The sequence below is a fragment of the Pseudorasbora parva genome, chromosome 13 (genome assembly GCF_024679245.1).
Source record: "Pseudorasbora parva isolate DD20220531a chromosome 13, ASM2467924v1, whole genome shotgun sequence".
Taxonomy (NCBI): domain Eukaryota; kingdom Metazoa; phylum Chordata; class Actinopteri; order Cypriniformes; family Gobionidae; genus Pseudorasbora; species Pseudorasbora parva.
Genome location: NC_090184.1, coordinates 582,547 through 605,046, shown reverse-complemented (window position 1 = coordinate 605,046; position 22,500 = coordinate 582,547). Strand labels below are relative to the sequence as shown.

Genomic DNA, 22,500 nt, shown 5'->3' with positions numbered 1-22,500 from the left:
CACACAAAATGCAACGTGTCCATGCTCTTAATATACAACCATTGATGAACATTTGAAGAAAACTATGAGCGGATTAGAACTGAACATTTGAGACGATTTACTAAAAGTCTTTAGTAAATTGATTAGCCCAAATTGATTATTTCCCAACTAGAATTAGACCTAGAATTTCGTTCATTGTTCTGTTTGACCTGATTATGGCCTTGCTTTGAATTAGTCTATTATTTTAAATAAAAATAAAAACATTTATTATTTCAGTATTACATAATGATTTAATTTCTATTGGCCATATTTATTAGTACACAATTACCATCACATACCTGTTGGTAATAGATAGGTGCGAAGGACGAAGGATAATCAGATCCAAAAATCTCAAAAATATTGGCAATATAAATAAAAAAAACACGAGTAGGCAAGAGAAGCCTATGAACCATTCATGTTCAGAAAGTAATGTACAAGTTCAGAAGAAACATTCTTGTTGAAGAACTCTTAATAATAAAGATTGGATAAGTTGTGCTCTTTTTTGGGGGGCTGGGGTTGATGCGGCCCAGCCTGACCCAGAGTCTACTTCCAGTGGCCCCCGGGTAATTTGAGTTTGAGACCCCTGCCGTAGTGTCCGTGACGTCACCCATAGGATTCCGGTGAGCCGTTCTGAAGCGTAAAGTAGAGACGAGCCGTCGCCATCTTTCGAGTCATTGTGTGTCACTTCTGGATAACAGACAATGGGCAAAGAGGCGGGATGTAGGCGGAGCTTAGGTGATGTGGGCGGAGCTTAGATGACACAATGACTATAGACCGCAGATAAATGTCTATCCACCTGTCACTCCCTTAATTATGCAGAACTTTAAGGCTTTATATAACGTAAACGAATGAGTTTACCCCCTGAGTTTTTCATGAGTTTATGAAAAATTCACCCCCTCACACTCGTCATGAAGGTCAAACGTAGCCGTATAGACCTAAACCACAATTTGTCTCAGACTGTAAACATGTATTTTTCCTCTGTAAAGTTGGGCTTTTTAACATGAGGCTCAATGAAATTGTGCTCCTTCTGGAGCCGCTCTAGTGGCCAGCGGAGGAACTGCAGTTTACATTACTACAGTACTGGCTTCAAGAGAGATCGCGGGAGAGAAAACGTGTTCGGAGCGAGAGTTTCACCTCGGAGAAGGCGGAGCCTCAGAGCCACACCCACTATTACATAATCACCACAGAACCAATAGAGACAGAGCGACATGCGTCATAATCTGAAGCCACGCCCACCGGGGGGGAAATAAACCAACCGTCTCCATTGACTTTCTTTTGCGGGAAGCGGCCTCCCTATCATATCTGACTTATTACAAAAAATCTAACAATGTCTAAAAGCTGATATGTGACAAGGTGTACAGAAAACAAGCTAAAAAACCCAGAAGTGTTTATAAGCTGCTGACCCAAAAAATGAGCGTTTAAAGACATAAAAGTGCATACATGCATTAGAGAGACAACATGTTATATTACACTGAGAACTACGCCCACTGGAGGGGAAAGAAATCAGCAGGCAATATCTGTAATACTTCAGTATGGGGAACACATATTCACTATTAACTACGACTTCTGCCTCAATAAACTCCTACAGTGCCTTGCGAAAGTATCCAGCCCCCTTGAACTTTGCCACCTTTTGCCACATTTCAGGCTTCAAACATAATGATATAAAACTGTAATTTTTTGTGAAGAATCAACAACAAGTGGGACACAATCCTGAAGTGGAACAAAATGTATTGGATATTTCAAACTTTTTTAACAAATCAAAAACAGAAAAAATTGGGCGTGCAAAATTATTGGTCCCCCTTAAGTTAACCCTTTGTAGCACCACCTTTTGCTGCGATTACAGCTGTACATCTCTTGGGGTTTGTCTCTATCAGTTTTGCTCATCGAGAGACTGAAATGTTTGCCCATTCCTCCTGCAGAACAGCTGGAGCTCAGTGAGGTTGGATGGAGAGCGTTTGTGAACAGCAGTTTTCAGCTCTTTCCACAGATTCTCGATTGGATTCAGGTCTGGACTTTGACTTGGCCGTTCTAACACCTGTATATGGTTATTTCTGAACCATTCCACTGTAGATTCTGTTTTATGTTTTGGATCATTGTCCGTCCCAGTCTGAGGTCTTTTGCAGACTCCATCAGGTCTTCTTCCAGAATGGTCCTGTATTTGGCTCCATCCATCTTCCCATCAATGTTAACCATCTTCCCTGTCCCTGCTGAAGAAAAGCAGCCCCACACCATGATGCTGCCGCCACCATGTCTGACAGTGGGGATGGTGTGTGTTCAGGGTGATGAGCTGTGGTGCTTTTACGCCAAACATAACCTTTTGCATTGTTGCCAAAAAGTTCAGTTTTGGTTTCATCTGACCAGAGCACCTTCTTCCACATGTTTGGTGTGTCTCCCAGGCGGCTTGTGGCAAACTTTAAACAACACCCTTTCTGGATATCTTTAAGAAATGTCTTTCTTCTTGCCACTCTTCCAGAAAGGCCAGATGTGTGCAGTATCCGACTGATGGTTGTCCTATGGACAGAGTCTCCCACCTCAGCTGTAGATCTCTGCAGTTCCTCCAGAGTGATCATAGGCCTCTTGGCTGATCTCTGATCAGTCTTCTCCTTGTATGAGCTGAAAGTTCAGAGGGACGGCCAGGTCTTGGTAGATTTGCAGTGGTCTGATACTCCTTCCATTTCAGTATTATCTCTTGCACAGTGCTCCTTGGGATGTTTTCAAGCTTGGGAAATCTTTTAGTATCCAAATCCGGCTTTAAACTTCTCCACAACAGTATCTCGGACCTGCCTGGTGTGTTCCTTGTTCTTCATGATGCTCTCTGCGCTTTAAACGGACCTCTGAGACGATCAGTGCGGGTGCATTTATACGGAGACTTGATTACACACAGGTGGATTCTCTTTATCATCATTAGTCATTTAGGTCAACATTAGATCATTCAGAGATCCTCACTGAACTTCTGGAGAGAGTTTGCTGCACTGAAAGTAAGAGGGCCGAATAATTCTGCACGCCCAATTTTTCAGTTTTTGATTTGTTAATTTTTTTTTTAAATATCCAATAAATGTCGTTCCACTTCATGATTGTGTCCCACTTGTTGTTGATTCTTCACAAATTACAGTTTCATATCATTATGTTTAAAGCCTGAAATGTGGCAAAAGGTCGCAAAGTTCAAGGGGGCCGAATACTTTCGCAAGGCACTGTAATTTACTGCTTATTAATAGTTAGTAAGGTAGTTTTTGTAGCGTTTAAGTTTAGGTATTGGGTCGGATTAAGGGATGTAGAATAAGCTCATGCAGAATAAGGCATTAATATGAGCTTTAGAAGTGCTAATAATCAGCCAATATCCCAATAATATGCATGATAATAAGCAACTAGTTAATAATTAATAACTGAACCTTAAAATAAAAGGTTACTGAAATATAATATATAACACTGACATTTGGATATTTGACCAAATGTTTACTGCACACGTAGACGTACTGAGACATACTGAGGGTCAGGATCCTAAAACTGACCCATTCCTCCTGCTGACGCTTCACGTCTTACTGCCTGTGTCCACTTTTGTCTCCTTAAACGCTCGTGTTTTGGGTCGAGAGCTTCCGGCTCCAGAAACGAGCCTCATTGGGCCTGATTTAGACGTCACAGCGGTTCTGGACGCAGAGATATCAGGGGCATGTGATGAATGTGGGCAGTGTGTGGTCACTTACTAATCATTTCAGAATGATTTTTTCTGCAGAAATACAGGAATGAGTTCAACACCAACCTGGCCTTAACGGAAGTCTACAAGTACGCCAAGAAATACCGCAGTCAGGTGAGCGTGTGTGCGTGTGTGTGTGTGTAGGAGACGCTTGTGTTTGGATTCTGTCACTTTATTCAGAGAACAGTGATGTTTTCATGTGTTTAATGAAAGGAGTGTGAACAAAGACAGGTTTGAATCCCGTCTCACTCTGAAACTGAAATCAGTTGTAGCTAATAAAGCTGTATTCGTGTGTGTGTGTGTGTGTGTGTGTGTGTGTGTGTGTGTGTGTGTGTGTGTCAGGTGGCGAGCGCACTGGACTCGAACCCCACGGCTCGACGCACTCAACTGCAGCACAAGTTCGAGCAGGTCATCGCTCTGATGGAGGACAACATCTACGAGTGCAGCAGCGAGGCCTGAGGCGTCTGATTCTGCGTACACACACACACACACACACACACACACACACACACGCACACGCACACTCGGGGAGAGACGATTATGCACTGGATTATTCCTTCTCCATAGCAATATTTATAACTGTAAGATGAGTTTATAGTGTGATTCAATCAATGTGAATAGCCGTTCTGATGGGATGTGTGGCCTTTCATTTCAATCCCACGATGCCTTGGACTACAAGTTATGATATGATTAACATTTAATAGGCTTGACTGTTGCTTTTGTATTAATTATTTTTTTGTGAAGGGTTTGTGTCCAAACCAAAATGTGTGCATTCTTCTGTAGATATTCTGCTGGAAATGTTGAATTTTTTTGGAGAAAGGGAAATTTTATCAGTAAAGACAAACTTTACTAAAGCGCTTGTCATGTTTCCAAGTCTTTAATTTCTGTTTTTTTAATCTGCAGGCAAAATCATATCTTCACACATTTACATATTCAATCTTGATTCTTCCACAGACAACATTTACATCTAAACGTGTGGTGAGCGAATCTCCTGACGTCTCGTGGCTCCGATCAAAACATCAGGCACACAATCACACACTGCAAAACATGCTCCTTATTGAGGTTTCTTTCAGTCCAAATATCTAAATAAACAAGATTATTTTTCTCACCCCATTGGCAGATCATTTTGCCTGTTTTAAGCAAAAACTCTCTTCAGTTAGATTTTATTTTCAACAAAACAAGGAAAAATCTCTTATGTCGTTTTACTGATCTAGTAAATGCATCTTGATTTAAGAATTGTTAGATATTTAGACTGGAAACGAGACAGAATGACTGAGTCAGAAGAGCATTTATAGTAGTGTAACTGCTACATATTCATCTAACACGTGTATTATTATAGAGATCTGAAAGGCCGGTTTTTAAATGGTTAGTTCAGCCAATAATGAGCCTGATGTTGATCTGCTGACCCCAGGGCATCCACATGTAGGTGTGTGTGTTTCTTCAGGAGAACACAAATGAAGATTTTTAACTCAGCCGTTGCTGTGCGTCGGTCATATAATGATGTGAATGGGGAACAATTCTATGAGAGCAAAACAAACATGCTTAGAGAACACACACACACACCCTGCTGCTCGTGACGACACACTGATGTCTGAAGACACGAACCGATCGGTTCCTGAGAGAAACACAACAGTATTTGTGTTATTTTTCCCTCATATCAGGCGAATCTCATCTAGTGTTCCCATCTGCTATTACTGCCGTCTGATGAGGTCAAACCGGAGCGATCATAGATATATATTATGTAGACGCCTCATTCGACCGATCTGCGCAGGCACTAATGAGGAATCTATTTTGTGGTGTGACAGGCAGCGGGGCGAGGGACCACGAGAGCGGGCCGGTGATTAATGTTCACGAGTGCCAGCTGCGTGGCACACCGGTCTCGTCTTCCGCTGTCCTTGCTCCTCCTTTTATGCTCCCGTCACATGGCCGCGAGACGAGACCGGTGTGCCACGCAGCTGGCACTCGTGAACATTAATCACCGGCCCGCTCTCGCGGTCCCTCGCCCCGCTGCCTGACGGCAGTAATAGCGGATGGGAACACTAGATGAGATTCGCCTGATATGAGGGAAAAATAACACAAATACTGTTGTGTTTCTCTCAGAAACCGATCGGTTCGTGTCTTAAAGGGTTAGTTCACCCAAAAATGAAAATTATGTCATTAATTACTCACCCTCATGTGGTTGGACACCTGTAAGACCTTCGTTCATCTTCAGAACACAGATGAAGATATTTTAGTGTAAAGCTGAGAAAGGCTTCAGATAGGCCTCCATTGGCATTCAGTCCATTCCCACACACAAGACCCATAAAGGCCCTAAACACATCGACACACAGCCCATCTCACTACAGCGGCTGGACAATCATTTTACAATGAGACGAGAATAGTTATGTGCGCACAAAAACTGTTCTCACCGCTTGGTACAATTATTGTCCAGCCGCTGTAGTGAGATGGGCTGTGTGTCGATGTGTTTAGGGCCTTTATGGGTCTTGTGAGTGGGTCAGTGGAAATGTACTGAATGCCAATGGAGGCCTATCTGAAGCCTTTCTCAGCCATCAGCTTTCAACAAAAATATCTTCATTTGTGTTCTCCTGAAGAAACACACACACCTACATGTTGATGCCCTGGGGTCAGCAGATAAACATCAGGCTCATTTATGGGGGAACTATCCCTTTAAGACACAAAGGCGGATGGGAAGCTGAGTGGACCGGAGTTGGATCGGGCCGGTCTGGACCTCAGGATGGAGCCACTTGAGCGGATGAGACCACGGAGGATTGGGTCTTACTGGAGGCCGTCATGCTGGCTTCATCCTCTCCGAACGGGTTCTTCCCGCAGCACACGGTGGTGATCATGCAGTTCCGGAACTACAGCGGTGGACAAATACACAACGTCATTACTGGAGTAAAAGTACAGAAGTATTTGTTTTCAAAACTAAATGAGCATTTGGACATCCGTCTTCTTCCATTTTGCTCTAAACTATAAATCAGTGTTTAATAAATGCTGTGAAATCATTGAACTTCACAAGACGCTACAAGAGTGATTCACTCATTTAGTGGAGTATTCACATAAACAAAGTTGATTCTGTCTTCAGTGAAGGTGAACAGTGTGAGAATATCAGATGTGTATCAGTGTATTGGATCCGTGCATTCGGCCTTAAAGTGACAGCAGCTTTATAAAGAGCTTTGTAACTTTTCTACAAGTATTTAAATTAGCAGAGCTGGACAACTACACAACTTCATTAGTTGAGTAAAAGTACTGCTGGTCAAATATTACTCCGTTACAAGTGAAAGTTGTAAAAACGGATTTTTAAAAGTAAAAGTACAGAAGTATTTGTTTTCTAAAGTACTTAAGTATCAAAAGTAAATTTCCTTTGTTATGTCGCCGCATTATTGTATTATAGTTGTCTAAATGCACATTATGCCATCATGGTTTAAGCCAGTCAGTGACGCTCCATCTGACACACTAGCAGACGACTAACTTAAACTCATTTAAATACTTGTAGAAAAGTTACAAAGCTCTTTATAAAGCTGCTGTCACTTTAAGGCCGAATGCACGGATCCAATACACTGATACACATCTGATATTCTCACACTGTTCACCTTCACTGAAGACAGAATCAACTTTGTTTATGTGAATACTCCACTAAATGAGCATTTGGACATCCGTCAAATGTGACCCTGGACCACAAAACCAGTTAAAATTGAGCTTTATACATCATCCGTTAGCAGAATAAATACGCTTTCACTGATGTTTGGTTTGTTAGGATGGGGAAATATTTGGCCAAACTACTTTAGAGTTGTCCTTAGCACTGCATGTTACTATTAATAATACATTTATGATATAATTATGGAAGGACAGTTACTAAATATCTTCATGGAACTTGATCTTATTAGCCTAATGATTTTTGGCATAAAAGGAAATTGTGTAATTTTGACCCTTATAATGTAATATCGCCACAGATATACCCGTGAGATTATGTTTTGTGCTCGAGGGTCACAGACGGACCCCAATACATTCATCAAAGTTTAGCTGGTACTCTGATCATAAAAATTATTATTAATCCCGTTATTGTTAGTATCTGTTCTGTAACTGGGATACGTTTGAGTAATGGCCATGTAGTGTGTGCTCTATAATGCAGAAGCTGTCTGAGCTCCACCAGTGCTTTACTGTAGACTATAATAAGCTACACGACGATATACAGTCAGATTACTGGAGTGAGGCGTTGAATTATTCACTCCATAACCCTGATTCATCCACTTCAGAAATACTGAACACTTCAGAAACACACAGCACTCGTCCTGATGATTTGCTTTACACACGTGCATTTGGCAGATGTGTGTATCCAACATAACTTGCATGGCATGTTCATTTTATCTCTTCATGGCCGTCAGACTTTGGCATTGCTGGTGCTCTTCTGTTGAGGAATTATCACTGCTGGACCAACAATAAAGTATTGTGTGTGTGTGTGTGTGTGTGTGTGTGTGTGTGTGTGTGTGTGTGTGTGTGTGTGTTACCTGTCTGTTGAGTAAGATGTAGATGACGGGGTTGTAGAGCGCCGCACTCTTGGCAAAGAAAGCTGGTATCGTCATGGCGACGGGCCCAAATTCAGCCCCCTGATTGGCAAAGATGTAGGCGGCCACGCTGGCGTACGGCACCCAGCACACCAGGAACGCGATCACCATGACGATCACCATCCGGGTCACTTCCCGCTCGGCCCGCTGGGTCGTCTCGGACTCCTGCTGCTGCGCCGCCGCCTGACATCACACACAACTATTACATACATACATATATATTATAAACAACTACATATATATCAGGTGCTCGTAGTTCCAGATGCTGATTGGCACAGTGCTTTAACACCACACGTTTACAGGACGTGTTCTGAAGTGAAGCACAGCAGCCACAGAAGTCCCTTACTAACCCGCGGTTAATTCGATCTTGTGGCCTTAATGAAGAAAACACTGTAAAAGACTCCAAGACTCAAATATGACTATTCTAGATTTGTCTTTGTCAATTAAAAAAAGAGAAAGTTCCAAAAGAGTTTTATAGTGATGCCAAATGACCTTTCAGTGATCAGCTCTTCAAACTACTTTTTCTTACTGTGAAGGACATTTAGTCCATCTTTTCTACAAAACACTGCAGAAAATGCTCTTCTTACTCAGTATTTTTGTCTTGTTTCTAGTCTAAATATCTAAAAATTCTTAAAACAAGAAGTATTTACTAGACAAGCAAAAGTAATTGTCTTGTTTTGGGGAAAAATAACTCAAAATGAAGAGAGTTTTTGCTTAAAATAAGATAAATAATCTGCCAATGGGGTGAGGAAAATAATCTTGTTTTCTGTTTGAATTAAGATTATTTTTCTCACCCCATTGGCAGATTATTTATCTTATTTTAAGCAAAATTAAGCAAATATTATTATTATTATTATTTTTTTTTTGAAAATGTAAAAATGCAGAATGTTTCCTGTGATGGGCATGTTTAGGAGCAGTGTGTGTGTGTGTGTGTGTGTGTGTGTGTGTGTGTGTGTGTGTGTGTGTGTGTGTGTGTGTGTGTGTGTGTGTGTGTGTGTGTGTGTGTGTGTGTGTGTGTGTGTGTGTGTGTGTGTGTGTGTGTGTGTGTGTGTGTGTGTGTGTGTGTGTCTTACTGCGCGGACAGTGCAGAGCAGACGACTGTAGCAGAAGAAGATGATCAGCAGTGGGATGAAGAAATGCACGATGAACATGTAGATGACAAACGAGGTGTTGTTGATTTCCGGTTTGGGAGTGTAATAATCTATTCCACAGGAGCACTGCATGCCCTCTGGAATATACCTGCACACACACACACACACACACACACACACACGAATGCACTTTCAGGTTTGCTGTCACAGGGCTCAGTACAGTGTGAGTCGCTACACCTGTGTATTGTGCTGAAGGTGAGCTCACCTGGACCAGCCCAGCAGCGGCGGCACAGCACAGGTGAGGGCCATGACCCAGGTGAAGCCCACTCCTATGATGGCGTGCTTCTCCCCGAACCGAAACGTGCTCATCGGCTTACACACCACAACGAAGCGCTCCATAGCCAAGACCACCAGAGACCACAGCGCGATCTCACCTGAGAGACAGGTGTTAGAGGGCTTTACAGAGATCAGTGCTGTGACCATTCGTAATGCCTATTAGCTGAACAACAGGACAGAGGTGTAATATTGCAGTGAAATGGAGAATAATGACATCTGTATGGTTCCCTTTTATTTGTGGTTTGCCGTTGTTCCAAAAGTCAGCTGTACCCGAATTGAGGTGCAGTCTCTGCATCCCCTGGGTCCCACAGCCTGGAGATGATGGACGCAAGCCTCTGTCCTCCTCATATACGGACATTCAGACCTCCATACAGGTCAGCGCTAGCCTGGGGAACCCAGACAACCTCCGGCAAATTTACATTTGCTCTTCAAGTAGTCTGGCGAAGAGCTCATTTAAGCCCATTTCTAATCCGTCGAAATCACGGCACCAATCAGACGGTGAAGCAGATTCTGTTCATTACTAAGATGGATCATCACTCGTTCGAGCTATCGCGTCTGTTTTAAGAGATTTAAACTTTTCCTTTTCATTAAAACCTGAGCAAAGATGTGGATTACACCGGCTACTGTGATGAGGAGTGTGAAAACACACACACACACACACACACACACACACACACACACACACACACACACACACACACACACACACACACACACACACACACACACATGTTGGTCTATGTGGTTTACAGGGACTCTCCATAGGCGTAATGGTTTTTATACTGTACAAACCGTATTTTCTATCCCCCTTACACTGCCCCTAAACCTACCCATCACACACACACACACACACACACACACACACACACACACACACACACACACACACACACACACACACACACACACACACACACACACACACACACACACACACACACACACACACACACACACACACACACACACACACACACACTGCCCCTAAACCTACCCATCACTGGAAACATTCTGCATTTTTACTTTCTCAAAAAAACATCATTTAGTATGTTTTTAAGGCCATTTGAATTATGAGGACATTTGATATGTCCTCATAAACCACATTTATAGTGTAATACCAGTGTAATACCCATGTAGTTATACAAATTTGTGTCCTCATAAACCACATAAACAGGCTCACACGCACGCACACACACACACACACACACACCTCTGATCTGGCCTTTCTGTGCTTATTTCCTCACACTAGATCTGCTAATCATGTAATAATTGTAAATCAATAACTAGCATAACTATGCTCAAGTTTGAAAATGTTCTAACATCTGAAATGACTGAATTTGAATAAAGTTTGTGAGACACAATTTCCCAAAGACTCATCAATATTATTTTATTTTCTAAATATTGCAAATCACGTTCTAATCAGGATATAAATGCCTTCCAGAGGGGACGGATGCGATCAGAGCTCGATGTTTTCTGATCGATCGTCAATCCGAGATGTTTCAGTCGAAGGGGTTTACAATAGCCCTTACTTCATCGTACTGAAGAAAAGCGGTGGATTGCGATCAATCCTAGTTCTGTGAATGTTGAATCAGGCCCTACAGAGGCTCCTATTCAAGAGGTTGACACAGAAGCACATTCTGATGTGCGTTCGCCAACAGGATTGGTTTGCAGCGATCCTTCTATGGCACAGACCTTTTCTACAGTCGTGCATTCAGTACAAGTTCCTCCCTTTGGGGCGTCCCCTTCTCCTCAGGTCCTTCCGGGGGTCACAGTGGCTGCCCATTGCCCTGCTAAGGGAGGTGGACATTCGGATACTCAACTACCTCAATGATTGGCTAATCCCAGCTCACTCATGAGAGATGCTGTGTGCACACAGTGACCTTGTCCTCTAGCCAAACCCGATCAACTGGGATAAGAGCGAGCTCTCCCCTGTGCATCTCTTTTCTCGAGTGGAGTTGGACTCGATCGCCAAGGCCGGGCACAGTCAGTGCTAAACTTCTTGAGATTGTTCAAGTATAAAACAAGTGTTCCACTGAAGTATTTTCAGGGGCTCATGGCCACTGGACCTCACAGCACCGCCTCGAGTTGTTTGCCGTGCTCCTACCTCAGGAGTCAGGGCAAGCACGTGTTGGTCCAGACAGACAACACAGCAATAAATAAATTGCCAAGGCAGCACCCAGCAACCGTTATGAGTCAGTGAATCGATTCATGATTCAGATCGCCAAAGTCCCGGGATTTCAGCAGTTTGACACTCGATCCGAATCATTAATCGATTCACTGACTCATAACGGTTCGAATCATGAATCGATTCACTGACTCATAACGGTTCGAATCATGAATCGATTCACTGACTCATAACGGTTCGAAGCTTTGTTCTGAAATCGGCCATCACTATATAAGTCATTATTTAGTGTTTTTTGCGCACTAACTCTATTCTGGCCTCTTCATCAATGATTGTAGAGCCGCTGTAGTGAGATGGGCTTTGTAACGACGTCTTTAGTGCCTTTATGGGTCTTGAGAGAGGAAATGACATTGGTGTCAATGAAGGCCTTTCTGAGCCATCGGATTTCAACACTAATATCTTCATCTGTGTGTGAAGATGAGCGGAGGTCTGACGGCTGGCCAACCACAGGAGGAATTCATCACACAATTTACACTACAGGCTGAACTAACGCTTTAAGACAAGCTGAACAGCTCTTTGTCTGCTTGGAGTGTCTGTCTCCAAAAAAAGAAAAGGAAATGTCCCACTGGACTGTGAATGCCGTTCTCTGGGCTTATCAGGCCCAGGATGTACCGTGCCCACTGGGACTGACCATGAGGGATTGAGTCTTTCACAATCTGCTCAGTTACTGGGATTTTCCATCGCCTGAACGCCGCCACCACCACCGATCCGTACCCTGTGCCACACATACAGGACTTCTCCGCCCACTTATCCAGCGCCATAATCTTTTCAAAGGTGGACCTGGTTCGCCGTTACCACCAGGTGCCTGCAATGCTCTTCTTACTCAGTAATTTTGTCTTGTTTCTAGTCTAAATATCTAACAATTCTTAAAACAAGATGTAGTTACTAGATAAGAAAAAAACGATATATTGTTCCCTGTTTTGTTGAAAATAAAATCTAAATGAATGATTATTTCCCAACTAGAATTGTGTTCCCTGTTTTGTTACGGCCTTGCTTTGAATGAGTCTATAAAGTAAATAAAGTTGATTGATTGATTGATTGAGAGCACATACCCCCGAGGGTGGCGAAGAAGCCCTCGATGTAGCAGCCCGTGACCCCCAGGACGAAGTATCCGTTCAGGGCGGTGTAAAGTGTGACGGTGAAGCCGCCCACCACCATGAACAGGTCAGCCACGGCCAGGTTCAGCAGGATGAAGTTCAGGGCCGTGCGGAGCTTCTTGTGCTTCACCGTGACGTAGAGCGTGAGGAAGTTGACCGGGAATGAAGTGGCGATGAGGAAGAGCATGTAGGCGGCCAGAAGCGAAAACTTCCACGGCTCCGCGAGGTAATACTGCGGCTCCTCGAACGGGCTGCGGACCAAACCGGTCCTGTTGGACATCGGCACGTAGAAGTTCGGCCCTTCCGTTCCGTTCATATTCGGCTCACTGGTCGAGGGTCAAAGCGGAGAAAGTAGAAGGATGAAGTCCCTGAGAGTGAGCGAGAGACTCCAGCGTCCCTCTTATATGAACCCCATGTGCCCAGATTAACGAGATTACAGCGAGGCGCTGCAATTTAGAGGAATGGAGTTACAGGCAGATTGGGGTCAGAGAGGCTCGATAATCCGTGAAGGTAAACCGGCTGTAAACACAGCATCACTTTCATTTTCCACCCCGTAACTTCAAAGAAATCAATGCATCGCTAAAGGCTCACAAAAACCGACTAGCGCGCTCAAGGCCGGGTCACTGGAGGTTTCACTTCTAAATCCAAATTGCAAATATGCTTCATGAACTAGTCTTTATCCAGACTATCAGAAACCTACTCTATGAATATTACTGAAGTTATGCTGGATGGAAAGTTCAGCGAGAGATTGAACACTCATTTATTAACCATCTTTTGAAGTACACACTGCAGGATATGCTCTAATAATTTAGTATTTTTTTCTTGTTTCCAGTCCAAATATCGAAATATTCTTAACTCAAGATGCATTTACTAGATCAGTGAAACGACATAAGATATTTGTTCTTGTTTTGTTGAAAATAAAATCTAAATGAAGAGAGTTTTTGCTTAAAACAGGCAAAATGATCAGCCAATGGGGTGAGACAAATAATCTGATTTCTGATTGAAATCTTGTTTCTTGTTTCCGTCCCGAACAGAAATCAGATTATTTCTCTCACCCCATTGGCAGATCATTTTACCTGTTTTAAGCAAAAACTCTCTTCATTTAGATTTGATTCTCAACAAAACAAGAAAAAATATCTTATGTCGTTTTACTTACAGGTGCTGGTCATATAATTAAAATATCATCAAAAAGTTGATTTATTTCACTCTCAGAAAATTAGAATATAAATTAAGACCAATTCAAAGAAAGGATCTTTAGAAATCGTGTCTGACTGTAAAGTCTGAGCATGTCCAGCACTCAGTCCTCAGTTGCGTCTCCTTTATCCTGAATTACTGCAGCGATGCGGCGGGGCGTCGAGTCGGTCCGTCTGTGGCTCGGCTCAGGTGTTATGAGAGCCCAGGTTGCCTGATAGTGGCCTTCAGCTCTTCTGCAGTGTTGGGTCTGGCGTATCGCTCCTTCCTCTTCACAATACGCCAGAGATTATCTATGAGGTTAAGTTCAGGCGAGTTTGCTCGCCAGTTAATAACAGGGACACCATGGTCCTTAAACCAGGCACTGGCTGCTTTGGCACTGTGTGCAGGTGCCGAGTCTGGTTGGAAAATTAAATCTGCCTCTCCATAAAGTTGGTCAGCAGCAGGAAGCATGAAGTGCTCTAAAACTTCCTGGTATACGGCTGTGTTGACCTTTGACCTCAGAAAACACAGTGGACCAACACCAGCAGATGACATGGCTCCCCAAACCATCACTGACTGTGGAAACTTTACACTGGACCTCAAGCAGCGTGGATTGTACCTCTCCTCTCTTCCTCCAGACTCTGGGAACCTGATTTACTTTCATCAGAGAACATAACTTTAGGCCATCAGCAGTCCTTTAGCCCCGACGAGACGCTTCTGACGCTTCTGTTGATCAAGAGTGGCTTGACATAAGGAATGTGAAGCTGAAACCCAGGTCTCGCATACGTCTGTGCGCAGCGGTTCTTAAAGCGCTGACTCCAGCTGCAGTCCACTCTTTCTGAATCTCCTCCACATATTTGAATGGGTCTTGTTTCGCACTCCTCTCCAGGGTGCGGTTATCTCTAACGCTTGTACACTTTTTTCTACCACATCTTTTCCTTCCCTTCGCCTCTCTATTAATGTGCTTGGACACAGAGCTCTGAGAACAGCCGGCCTCTTTTGCTGTGACCTTTTGTGTCTCGCCCTCCGTGTGTAAGGTGTCAATGGTCGTCTTTTGGAGGACTGTCGAGTCAGCGGTCTTCCCCATGATAGTGTCGCTGACAGATCTAGACTGAGAGATCATTAAAGGCCTGCAGGTGTTTGAGTTCATTAGCTGATTAGAGTGCGGCACCAGCTGTCTTCAATATTCAACCTTTTCACAATATTCTCATTTTCTGAGATTCTGAATTTGGGATTTTCCTTAGTTGTCAGTTAAAATCATCAAAATTAAAACAAAATAAACATTTAAAATATATATTTGTGTGTAATGAATTAATATAATTATTCAAGTTTCACTTTTTGAATGGAATTAGTGAAATAGATACATTTTTGATGATATTCTCATTATATGAGCAGCACCTGTATCTAGTAAATGCATCTTGATTTAAGATTTGTTAGATATTTAGACACGAAACACGACAAAATTAAACACGACACAATTACTAAGTAAGAAGAGCATGTTTGCAGTGCAGATGTCTGGTTTATCAAACAGGAACATTTCAGAGACAAATCTCACAAAACATCATCACCGAAAATGCTGTCACTTCCTAAAGGACGAGGACATGAGATTAGTTCAATAGAAATTCATTCAGATTTACAAGATAAAATAAATAAAAGATAAATTGGTTCTGCATTCAAAACATTTCCAACATTTCAAAATTAGAAGAAGATTCGATCAGAAGTAGTGAAATGATATAAAAAGAGCTGTATAACTGTAAAAACTAGTATGACCTCCATCTTTAAAAAGACAATATATGAATACACTTCAGCTCAACGGATAAGAAAGCATTACAGCAATACACATTAGAGACATAAATATAACATCTTTATTTAAAACGGTCTGGGTAACAGTGGAATGAGCTGCGTGTGTTTGTGCAAGTGTGATAAGGAGCACGTATGGACACACACACACACACACACACACACACACACACACACACACACACACACACGGTGTAATCTGCTTTGTCCGGTTGATCCGGGTAATCCTATCAGAGTTGTGCTGAGCTGGCATTAACTGGCGGATTCTAGCGGCTCGATCCTGATCCGTCTGAGCACATTCAGCACATTGGGCTGAGCTAGCTGGGCTCATCGATGGGTCTGCGGCAGTACGGACAGCAGTTGTGCTGAAGAACCAGCAGCTCGTAGTCCTCACTGTGGAACATCTGACAGGAACACAACATAATGCAATCAAAGGCAACAGGAGCACATGCACTGAAAAAATGCTCTTCTTACTTAGATATTTAGAAAAACAGACAAAAATACTAACAATTCTTACATTAAGAAACATTTATTAGACAAGTAAAAATGATTGCTTTTGGGGGGGGGGGACTCTAAATGAAGAGAGTTTTTGCTTAAAATAAGATCAATAATCTGGCAATGGGGTGAGAAAAATAATCTTGTTTTCTGTTTGAATTAAGATTATTTTTCTCACCCCATTGGCAGATTATTTATCTTATTTTAAGCAAAAACTCTCTTCATTTTGAGTTATTTTTCCCAAAACAAGACAATTACTTTTAGCTGTCTAGTAAATACTTCTTGCTTTAAGAATTTTTAGATGTTTGGACTAGAAACACGACAAAAATACACCCATAAGAAGCCCATATCTGTGTACCTGGAAGCAGGACGGACACATGGTGATGCTGACGTCGGGCAGCAGAGACCGGTAGTACTGCCAGCTGAGCGGTTTGGGCCAGCGCTTGATCAGAACATCTCTTCTGGACATGGACCTCAACACGGGCCGACTCACCAGAACCGGCTCAAACTCCCGGCCTCCCTGCTGTCAATCACCAGAACACCAGACCAGAATGAACAAACGCTCTTCATTAATAACAAACATTAATAGGACATTCGCTCAAACTGATCTCAAAACATCACACTGCAGAACACGCTCTTCTGACTCTAGTCTAAATATCTAACAAATCTTAAATCAAGATGCATTTACTAGATCAGTAAAACCACATGAGATATTTTTGCTTGTTTTGCTGAAAATGAAATCTAAATGAAGTGAGGTAAAACAGGCAAAATGATCTGCCAATGGGGTGAGAAAAATAATCTGATTTCTGATTGAAATCTTGTTTCTAGTTTCCGAACAGAAATGAGATTATTTCTCTCACCCCATTGGCAGATCATTTTGCCTGTTTTACCTCACTTCATTTAGATATTTTTCCTCAGAAAAGAAGAACAAATATCTTCTGTCGTTTTACTGATCTAGTAAATGCATCTTGATTTAAGATTATTTAGATATTTGGACTGGAAACAAGAAAAAAACACTACATAAGAAGAGCATTTTTTGCAGTGTATCTATGCATCGTACATGGAACGTTTTATTTATGAAACATTTTCAACCTGGTCTCATTGGCTAAACGGACCTGTGGCAACATTTCTGCAATCCACAACATCCGTACCAATACGTGCATATCACTGCCGTTTCCAGCAGAAATGAACACTAGAGGCATGTTTGTATAGTTTTATACCGTAGTCCATGATTTGTAAACGAACACATGTTGAGTTTGCGTCCCCTAACCAGCTCCATATGTTGGGCTTTTCTGACACACCAAAGCTCGATCGCTCAGCTGGGACAGATTTAAACTCGGGAACGAATCCCGTGAAGAACGAGTCGTGATAAAAGAGCTCAAAGACGAGTTTGAAACACAAGCTAAAATGACACGGAACTTTATTTGTGTCACGTTTGCTGTTGTTAACACTATTGGGTCGGTTTAGGGTTTAGTGTGGGTGTGCGTTAAAAAAACAACGTGACAAAACATGCCAGAGTCACCACATCTGTTCCGGAAAAAAAAACGAAGCTTTTAGCGCCACCTAGTGGACACTTCACTGTGAAACTGCAGCGATATGCACGGATGGGGACGCATTCTGTGGTTGAGGTTGCCACAGGTACGGTTTTCCGATGAGACCAGGCTGAATGTATTATTTGGACATTTGTCTAACGTTTTTAAATGTTGCTGGTTCCAGAACGTTCAGAGAACATTTAAAAGTAACTCTCCCTAACGTTTGAAGAACAATACACTGGAATGTTTCCTTACGTTCGCATTAACAACCATTGTTAAGACATTTTGAACCAAAAATGCACAATATATCGTCAACATATCGTTATCGGCCGATAAATGCTCATTTTTGATGTTATCGTTATCGATCCGATGAGAAAATCTGGCCGATATATTCAAGCCGATCGATAATTCCTTCAGCTGAGTCACTTCAGATGCGCACTGTCTGCCATGATGGGTCTGAATCGCTTGAAATATGATTATCACAGTTCAGCACAACATGTGCAGCGCAAGTCTGTGGCACATGCATTTTTGAATCTTTATATCTACAAAGCCTATTCTAAAACAGTCGGGACACTGTACAAATTGTGAATAAAAACAGAATGCAATGATGTGGAAGTTTCATATTTCATTATTTTATTTAGAATCCAAAACAGATGACATATCAAATGTTTAAACTGAGAACATTTATCATTTTAAGGGTAAAATAAGTTGATTTTAAATGTCATGGCATTAACAGATCTCAGTAAAGTTGTGCCGTGGCCATGTTTCCCCCTGTGTGTCATCCCCTCTTCTGTTTATATCAGTCTGCAAACGTCTGGGGACTGAGGAGACGAGCTGCTCAAGTTTAGGAATAGGAATGTTGGCCCATTCTTGTCTAATACAGGCTTCTAGCTGCTCAACTGTCTTAGGTCTTCTTTATCGCATCTTCCTCTTTATGATGCGCCAAATGTTTTCTAATGGTGAAAGATCTGGACTGCAGGCTGGCCATTTCAGTGCCGGATCCTTCTTCTGCGCAGCCATGATGCTGTAATTGATGCAGTGTGTGCTCTGGCATTGTCATGTTGGAGAATGTGAGGTCTTCCCTGAAAGAGACGCCGTCTGGATGGAGCAGATGTTGCTCTAGAACTTGGATAGACCTTTCAGCATTGATGGCCTTTCCAGATGTGTAAGCTGCCCATGCCACACACACTCATGAACCCCAGACCATCAGAGATCAGCTTCTGGACTGAGCGCTGAGAACAGCTTGGGTTGTCCTTGTCCTCTTTAGTCCGGATGGCGTCTCATTTTTCCCAAAAGAACTTCAAATGTCAATTCGTCTGACCCCAGAACAGTTTTCCACTTTGCCACAGTCCATTTTAAAGGAGCCTTGGCCCAGAGGAAACGCCTGCGCTTCTGGATCAACTTCTCCGGCCTCTTATTGCTGCCTGTCCCATCTTTGGAATGTGTAGCTCTCATGAAATCTAAAATAAGCCGATATTTGGCATGATATTTAAAAATGTCTCACTTTCAACATTTCATATGTTATGTATATTTTAAAGTGAATAAAATAGAAGTTTGAGACTTATAAATTATTGCATTCCTTTTTTATTCACAATTTGTACAGTGTCCCAACTTTTTTGGGATCAGGTTTTTAGTCCAAGTAATGTTGTCCAATGACTTGTCTGCATTATTTTTATTTTTAATTTTTTTTAGGCAATATAATATTTTGGTAACATTTTACAATGAGATATCATTTGTTGATGCATTACCTAACATAACCTTTATTAATGTAAGTAATTAAATGTTAGTTCACAGTGCATTAGCTAATGTTAACAGACACAACTTTGGATGTGAAAATGTTAAGAGTAACATGAACTAAGATTAATAAAGTATTGTTTCTTCATTGTTGGTTCATGTTCACTGATGATAACAAAAATAAAACCTTATTGTAAAGTGTTATTATTTTTTAATAAAGTAATTTGGCCATAGGAGTGTAAAATTAAGGAATCTGACACTGGTCCAAACTCGGCTACTGCACTGTATATGTTTGATTCATGTTGAGGTGTTTGGCTCATGGCTTTTAATGATGAACCTTTTGTTTTAGTAATCAGGCTCTTAAAGTTTATCAAAATCTGTATTTAGATTTATGGGCCAATATATCGGTTATCGGCTTTCCAAATGAAGAATTATCGGTTATCTGTATCAGCCACAATTTTCGTATCGGTGCATCCCTACTTTGAACATTCAGAAAACATTCAGGTATAATGTTTCCACAAGTTCATGGGAATGTAATAAAATGTTCTCAGAACATGCTGGGAATCATTTCTGCATTTGGAAGACACTCATATCCCATATTCAAGACTCTATATACAGCACTATATACTACATGAAGCGCTTTCTGTAGTGTCATGTGACTGTAAAGCAGTAAAGTGGGACTCTATTCATCAGGAGTCATCTGAAGGATAAAGACATGGCTATTATACATGGTAAGATGAAAGTCTATTACAAGTTATTACATTATGATGAAAAATAACACAGCTTCTTTACAATAATGTGCAGTAATGAAGTAACACCAGGAATGTGTATTCCTGACACGCTTCAGTCAGTCTCACCTCGAAGCTGAGTTTGGCTGTGAAGGGGTCGTCCTCTGGGTCTTCAGTCCCATCATCCAGCTTCAGACACTGAGATTCTGACACACAAGTTGTGTGTTTTTATTATTTTGGGCATTTTCCATAGGCGTATTTTACACTGTACACTCTATCCCCCTACCTCTAAACCTACCCATCACAGGAATTGTGCATTTTTACAATTAAAAAAAAAACATCATTTAGTACGTTTATGAATCCATTTACACTGAGGGGAGCGCTAGCTGATGATTTCAGGTTTATATCATATTGTGGGGACATTTGGTCAATGTAATATAAACAAGTACACACACACACACACACACACACACACACACACACACACACACACACACACACACACACACGCACACACGCACACACGCACACACGCACACACGCACACACGCACACACACATGTTGGTCTATGTGGTTTACAGGGACTCTCCATAGGCGTAATGGTTTTTATACTGTACAAACCGTATTTTCTATCCCCTTACACTGCCCCTAAACCTACCCATCACACACACACACACACACACACTGCCCCTAAACCTACCCATCACACACACACACACACACACACACTGCCCCTAAACCTACCCATCACAGGAAACATTCTGCATTTTTACTTTCTCAAAAAAACATCATTTAGTATGTTTTTAAGGCCGTTTGAATTATGAGGACATTTGATATGTCCCCATAAACCACATTTATAGTGTAATACCAGTGTAATACCCATGTAGTTATACAAATTTGTGTCCTCATAAACCACATAAACAGGCTCACACACACACACACACACACACACACACACACACACACACACACACACACACACACACACACACACACACACACACACACACACACGTCTGGTGTGCTATCTTTCTGGGGACATTCCATAGACATAATGGTTTTTATACTGTACCATTTATTCTATCCCCTTACACTGCCCCTGAACACACCCGTCGCACACACACAATAACTCATTCTGTATGATTTACACGTTTTTGTACCCATTGGGGCCTCAATTTACGTAATTTTGTCTTCGTTCTAGTCTAAATATCTAACAATGCTTAAATCAAGATGCATTTGTCTCTGGTTTGAGAATAAAATCTAACTGAAGAGAGTTTTTGCTTAAAACAGGCAAAATGATCTGCCAATGGGGGGAGAAAAATAATCTTGTTTCTGATTGAAATCTTGTTTCTTGTTTCCGTCCCAATCAGAAATCAGATTATTTTTCTCCCCCCATTGGCAGATCATTTTGCCTGTTTTAAGCAAAAACTCTCTTCATTTTCATTTCCCTCTAGAAAACTATAAAAAATATCCTATGTTATTTTACTGATCTAGTAAATGCATCTTGATTTCAGAATATTTGGACTGAAAACAAGAAAAAAATATTAAATAAGAAGAGCATTTTTCTGCAGTGTGTTCTTTATCCAATGACAATCAAATTAAAATGCCATCGGGCAGTTCAATACACAAGAGCAACCAATGAGCTTTCATCAGAATTTCTTTATTTAGCTTATTTTAAGCAAAAACTCTCATAATTTTGAGGGTTTTTTGTAGTGTGTAGACACTGGAGCAGACGTAGTCCCCCTAAAGCTGTTCTTTGGCCCTTCTGCCCTGATGTGTGATGTGGATGAGATTACTCATTTCAAGCGCAGTCTCCTCTTACACTTGTATAGTTATATCTCCAAAAACATGCATGAATATCAAAAGGTGTGTTAAATACCTCCGCTGCTCATCTCCTGCCAGCCGCTGCTTCTCTCCACACGAGGCACTTCCAGGTCGATCAGAGACACGGCCTCCTCGTCAGAGATATCCTCCTCCAGATAAAACTCCACCAGCGGAAGAACCTCTGAACACACAGCAGTAATCACACACATCCACCAAACCAGAGCCGAGAAATC

General features: G+C 41.8%; 3 protein-coding genes across 5 annotated transcripts in view; 1 reads left to right on the top strand and 2 right to left on the bottom strand.

The window, feature by feature from the left end:
• Window positions 1-4,569, top strand: part of plxnd1 (plexin D1) — an 85,090-nt gene extending 80,521 nt beyond the window's left edge. Inside the window, exons 35-36 of the mRNA XM_067412863.1 lie at window positions 3,749-3,823; window positions 4,052-4,569. Of these exons, the coding sequence (XP_067268964.1) occupies window positions 3,749-3,823; window positions 4,052-4,168 (192 nt within the window). The 3' untranslated portion in view covers window positions 4,169-4,569. The remainder of the gene's footprint in view (window positions 1-3,748; window positions 3,824-4,051) is intronic.
• Window positions 4,570-6,302: 1,733 nt separating this feature from the next.
• exorh (extra-ocular rhodopsin) lies at window positions 6,303-13,752 on the bottom strand. The gene is made up of 5 exons (XM_067412862.1): window positions 12,936-13,752; window positions 9,631-9,799; window positions 9,348-9,513; window positions 8,218-8,457; window positions 6,303-6,567 (listed from the first exon to the last, which is right to left on the bottom strand). The coding sequence occupies exons 1-5, from the start codon at window positions 13,294-13,296 to the stop codon at window positions 6,439-6,441; spliced, it is 1,065 nt and encodes a 354-aa protein (XP_067268963.1). The 5' UTR covers window positions 13,297-13,752; the 3' UTR covers window positions 6,303-6,438.
• Window positions 13,753-15,991: 2,239 nt separating this feature from the next.
• Window positions 15,992-22,500, bottom strand: part of ift122 (intraflagellar transport 122 homolog (Chlamydomonas)) — a 66,658-nt gene continuing 60,149 nt past the window's right edge. For 2 of the 3 annotated variants that reach the window (XM_067412859.1, XM_067412861.1), the window contains 4 exons: window positions 22,323-22,448; window positions 20,572-20,648; window positions 16,807-16,971; window positions 15,992-16,357 (listed from right to left, as the gene is read on the bottom strand). In XM_067412859.1, coding sequence (XP_067268960.1) covers window positions 16,271-16,357; window positions 16,807-16,971; window positions 20,572-20,648; window positions 22,323-22,448 — 455 coding nt within the window. In that variant the 3' untranslated portion in view covers window positions 15,992-16,270. The remainder of the gene's footprint in view (window positions 16,358-16,806; window positions 16,972-20,571; window positions 20,649-22,322; window positions 22,449-22,500) is intronic. The other variant, XM_067412860.1, reaches the window with a different exon arrangement.

Coding starts and splice junctions, on each gene's coding strand:
- exorh (XM_067412862.1), bottom strand. CDS start 13,296: ATGAACGGAACGGAAGGGCCGAACTTCTACGTGCCGATGTCCAACAGG. Junction 9,514..9,630: donor CCGCTGCTGGGCTGGTCCAG/GTGAGCTCACCT, acceptor GTGTGTGTGCAG/GTATATTCCAGAGGGCATGC. Junction 8,458..9,347: donor TGCTCTGCACTGTCCGCGCA/GTAAGACACACA, acceptor GTGTGATGTCAG/GCGGCGGCGCAGCAGCAGGA.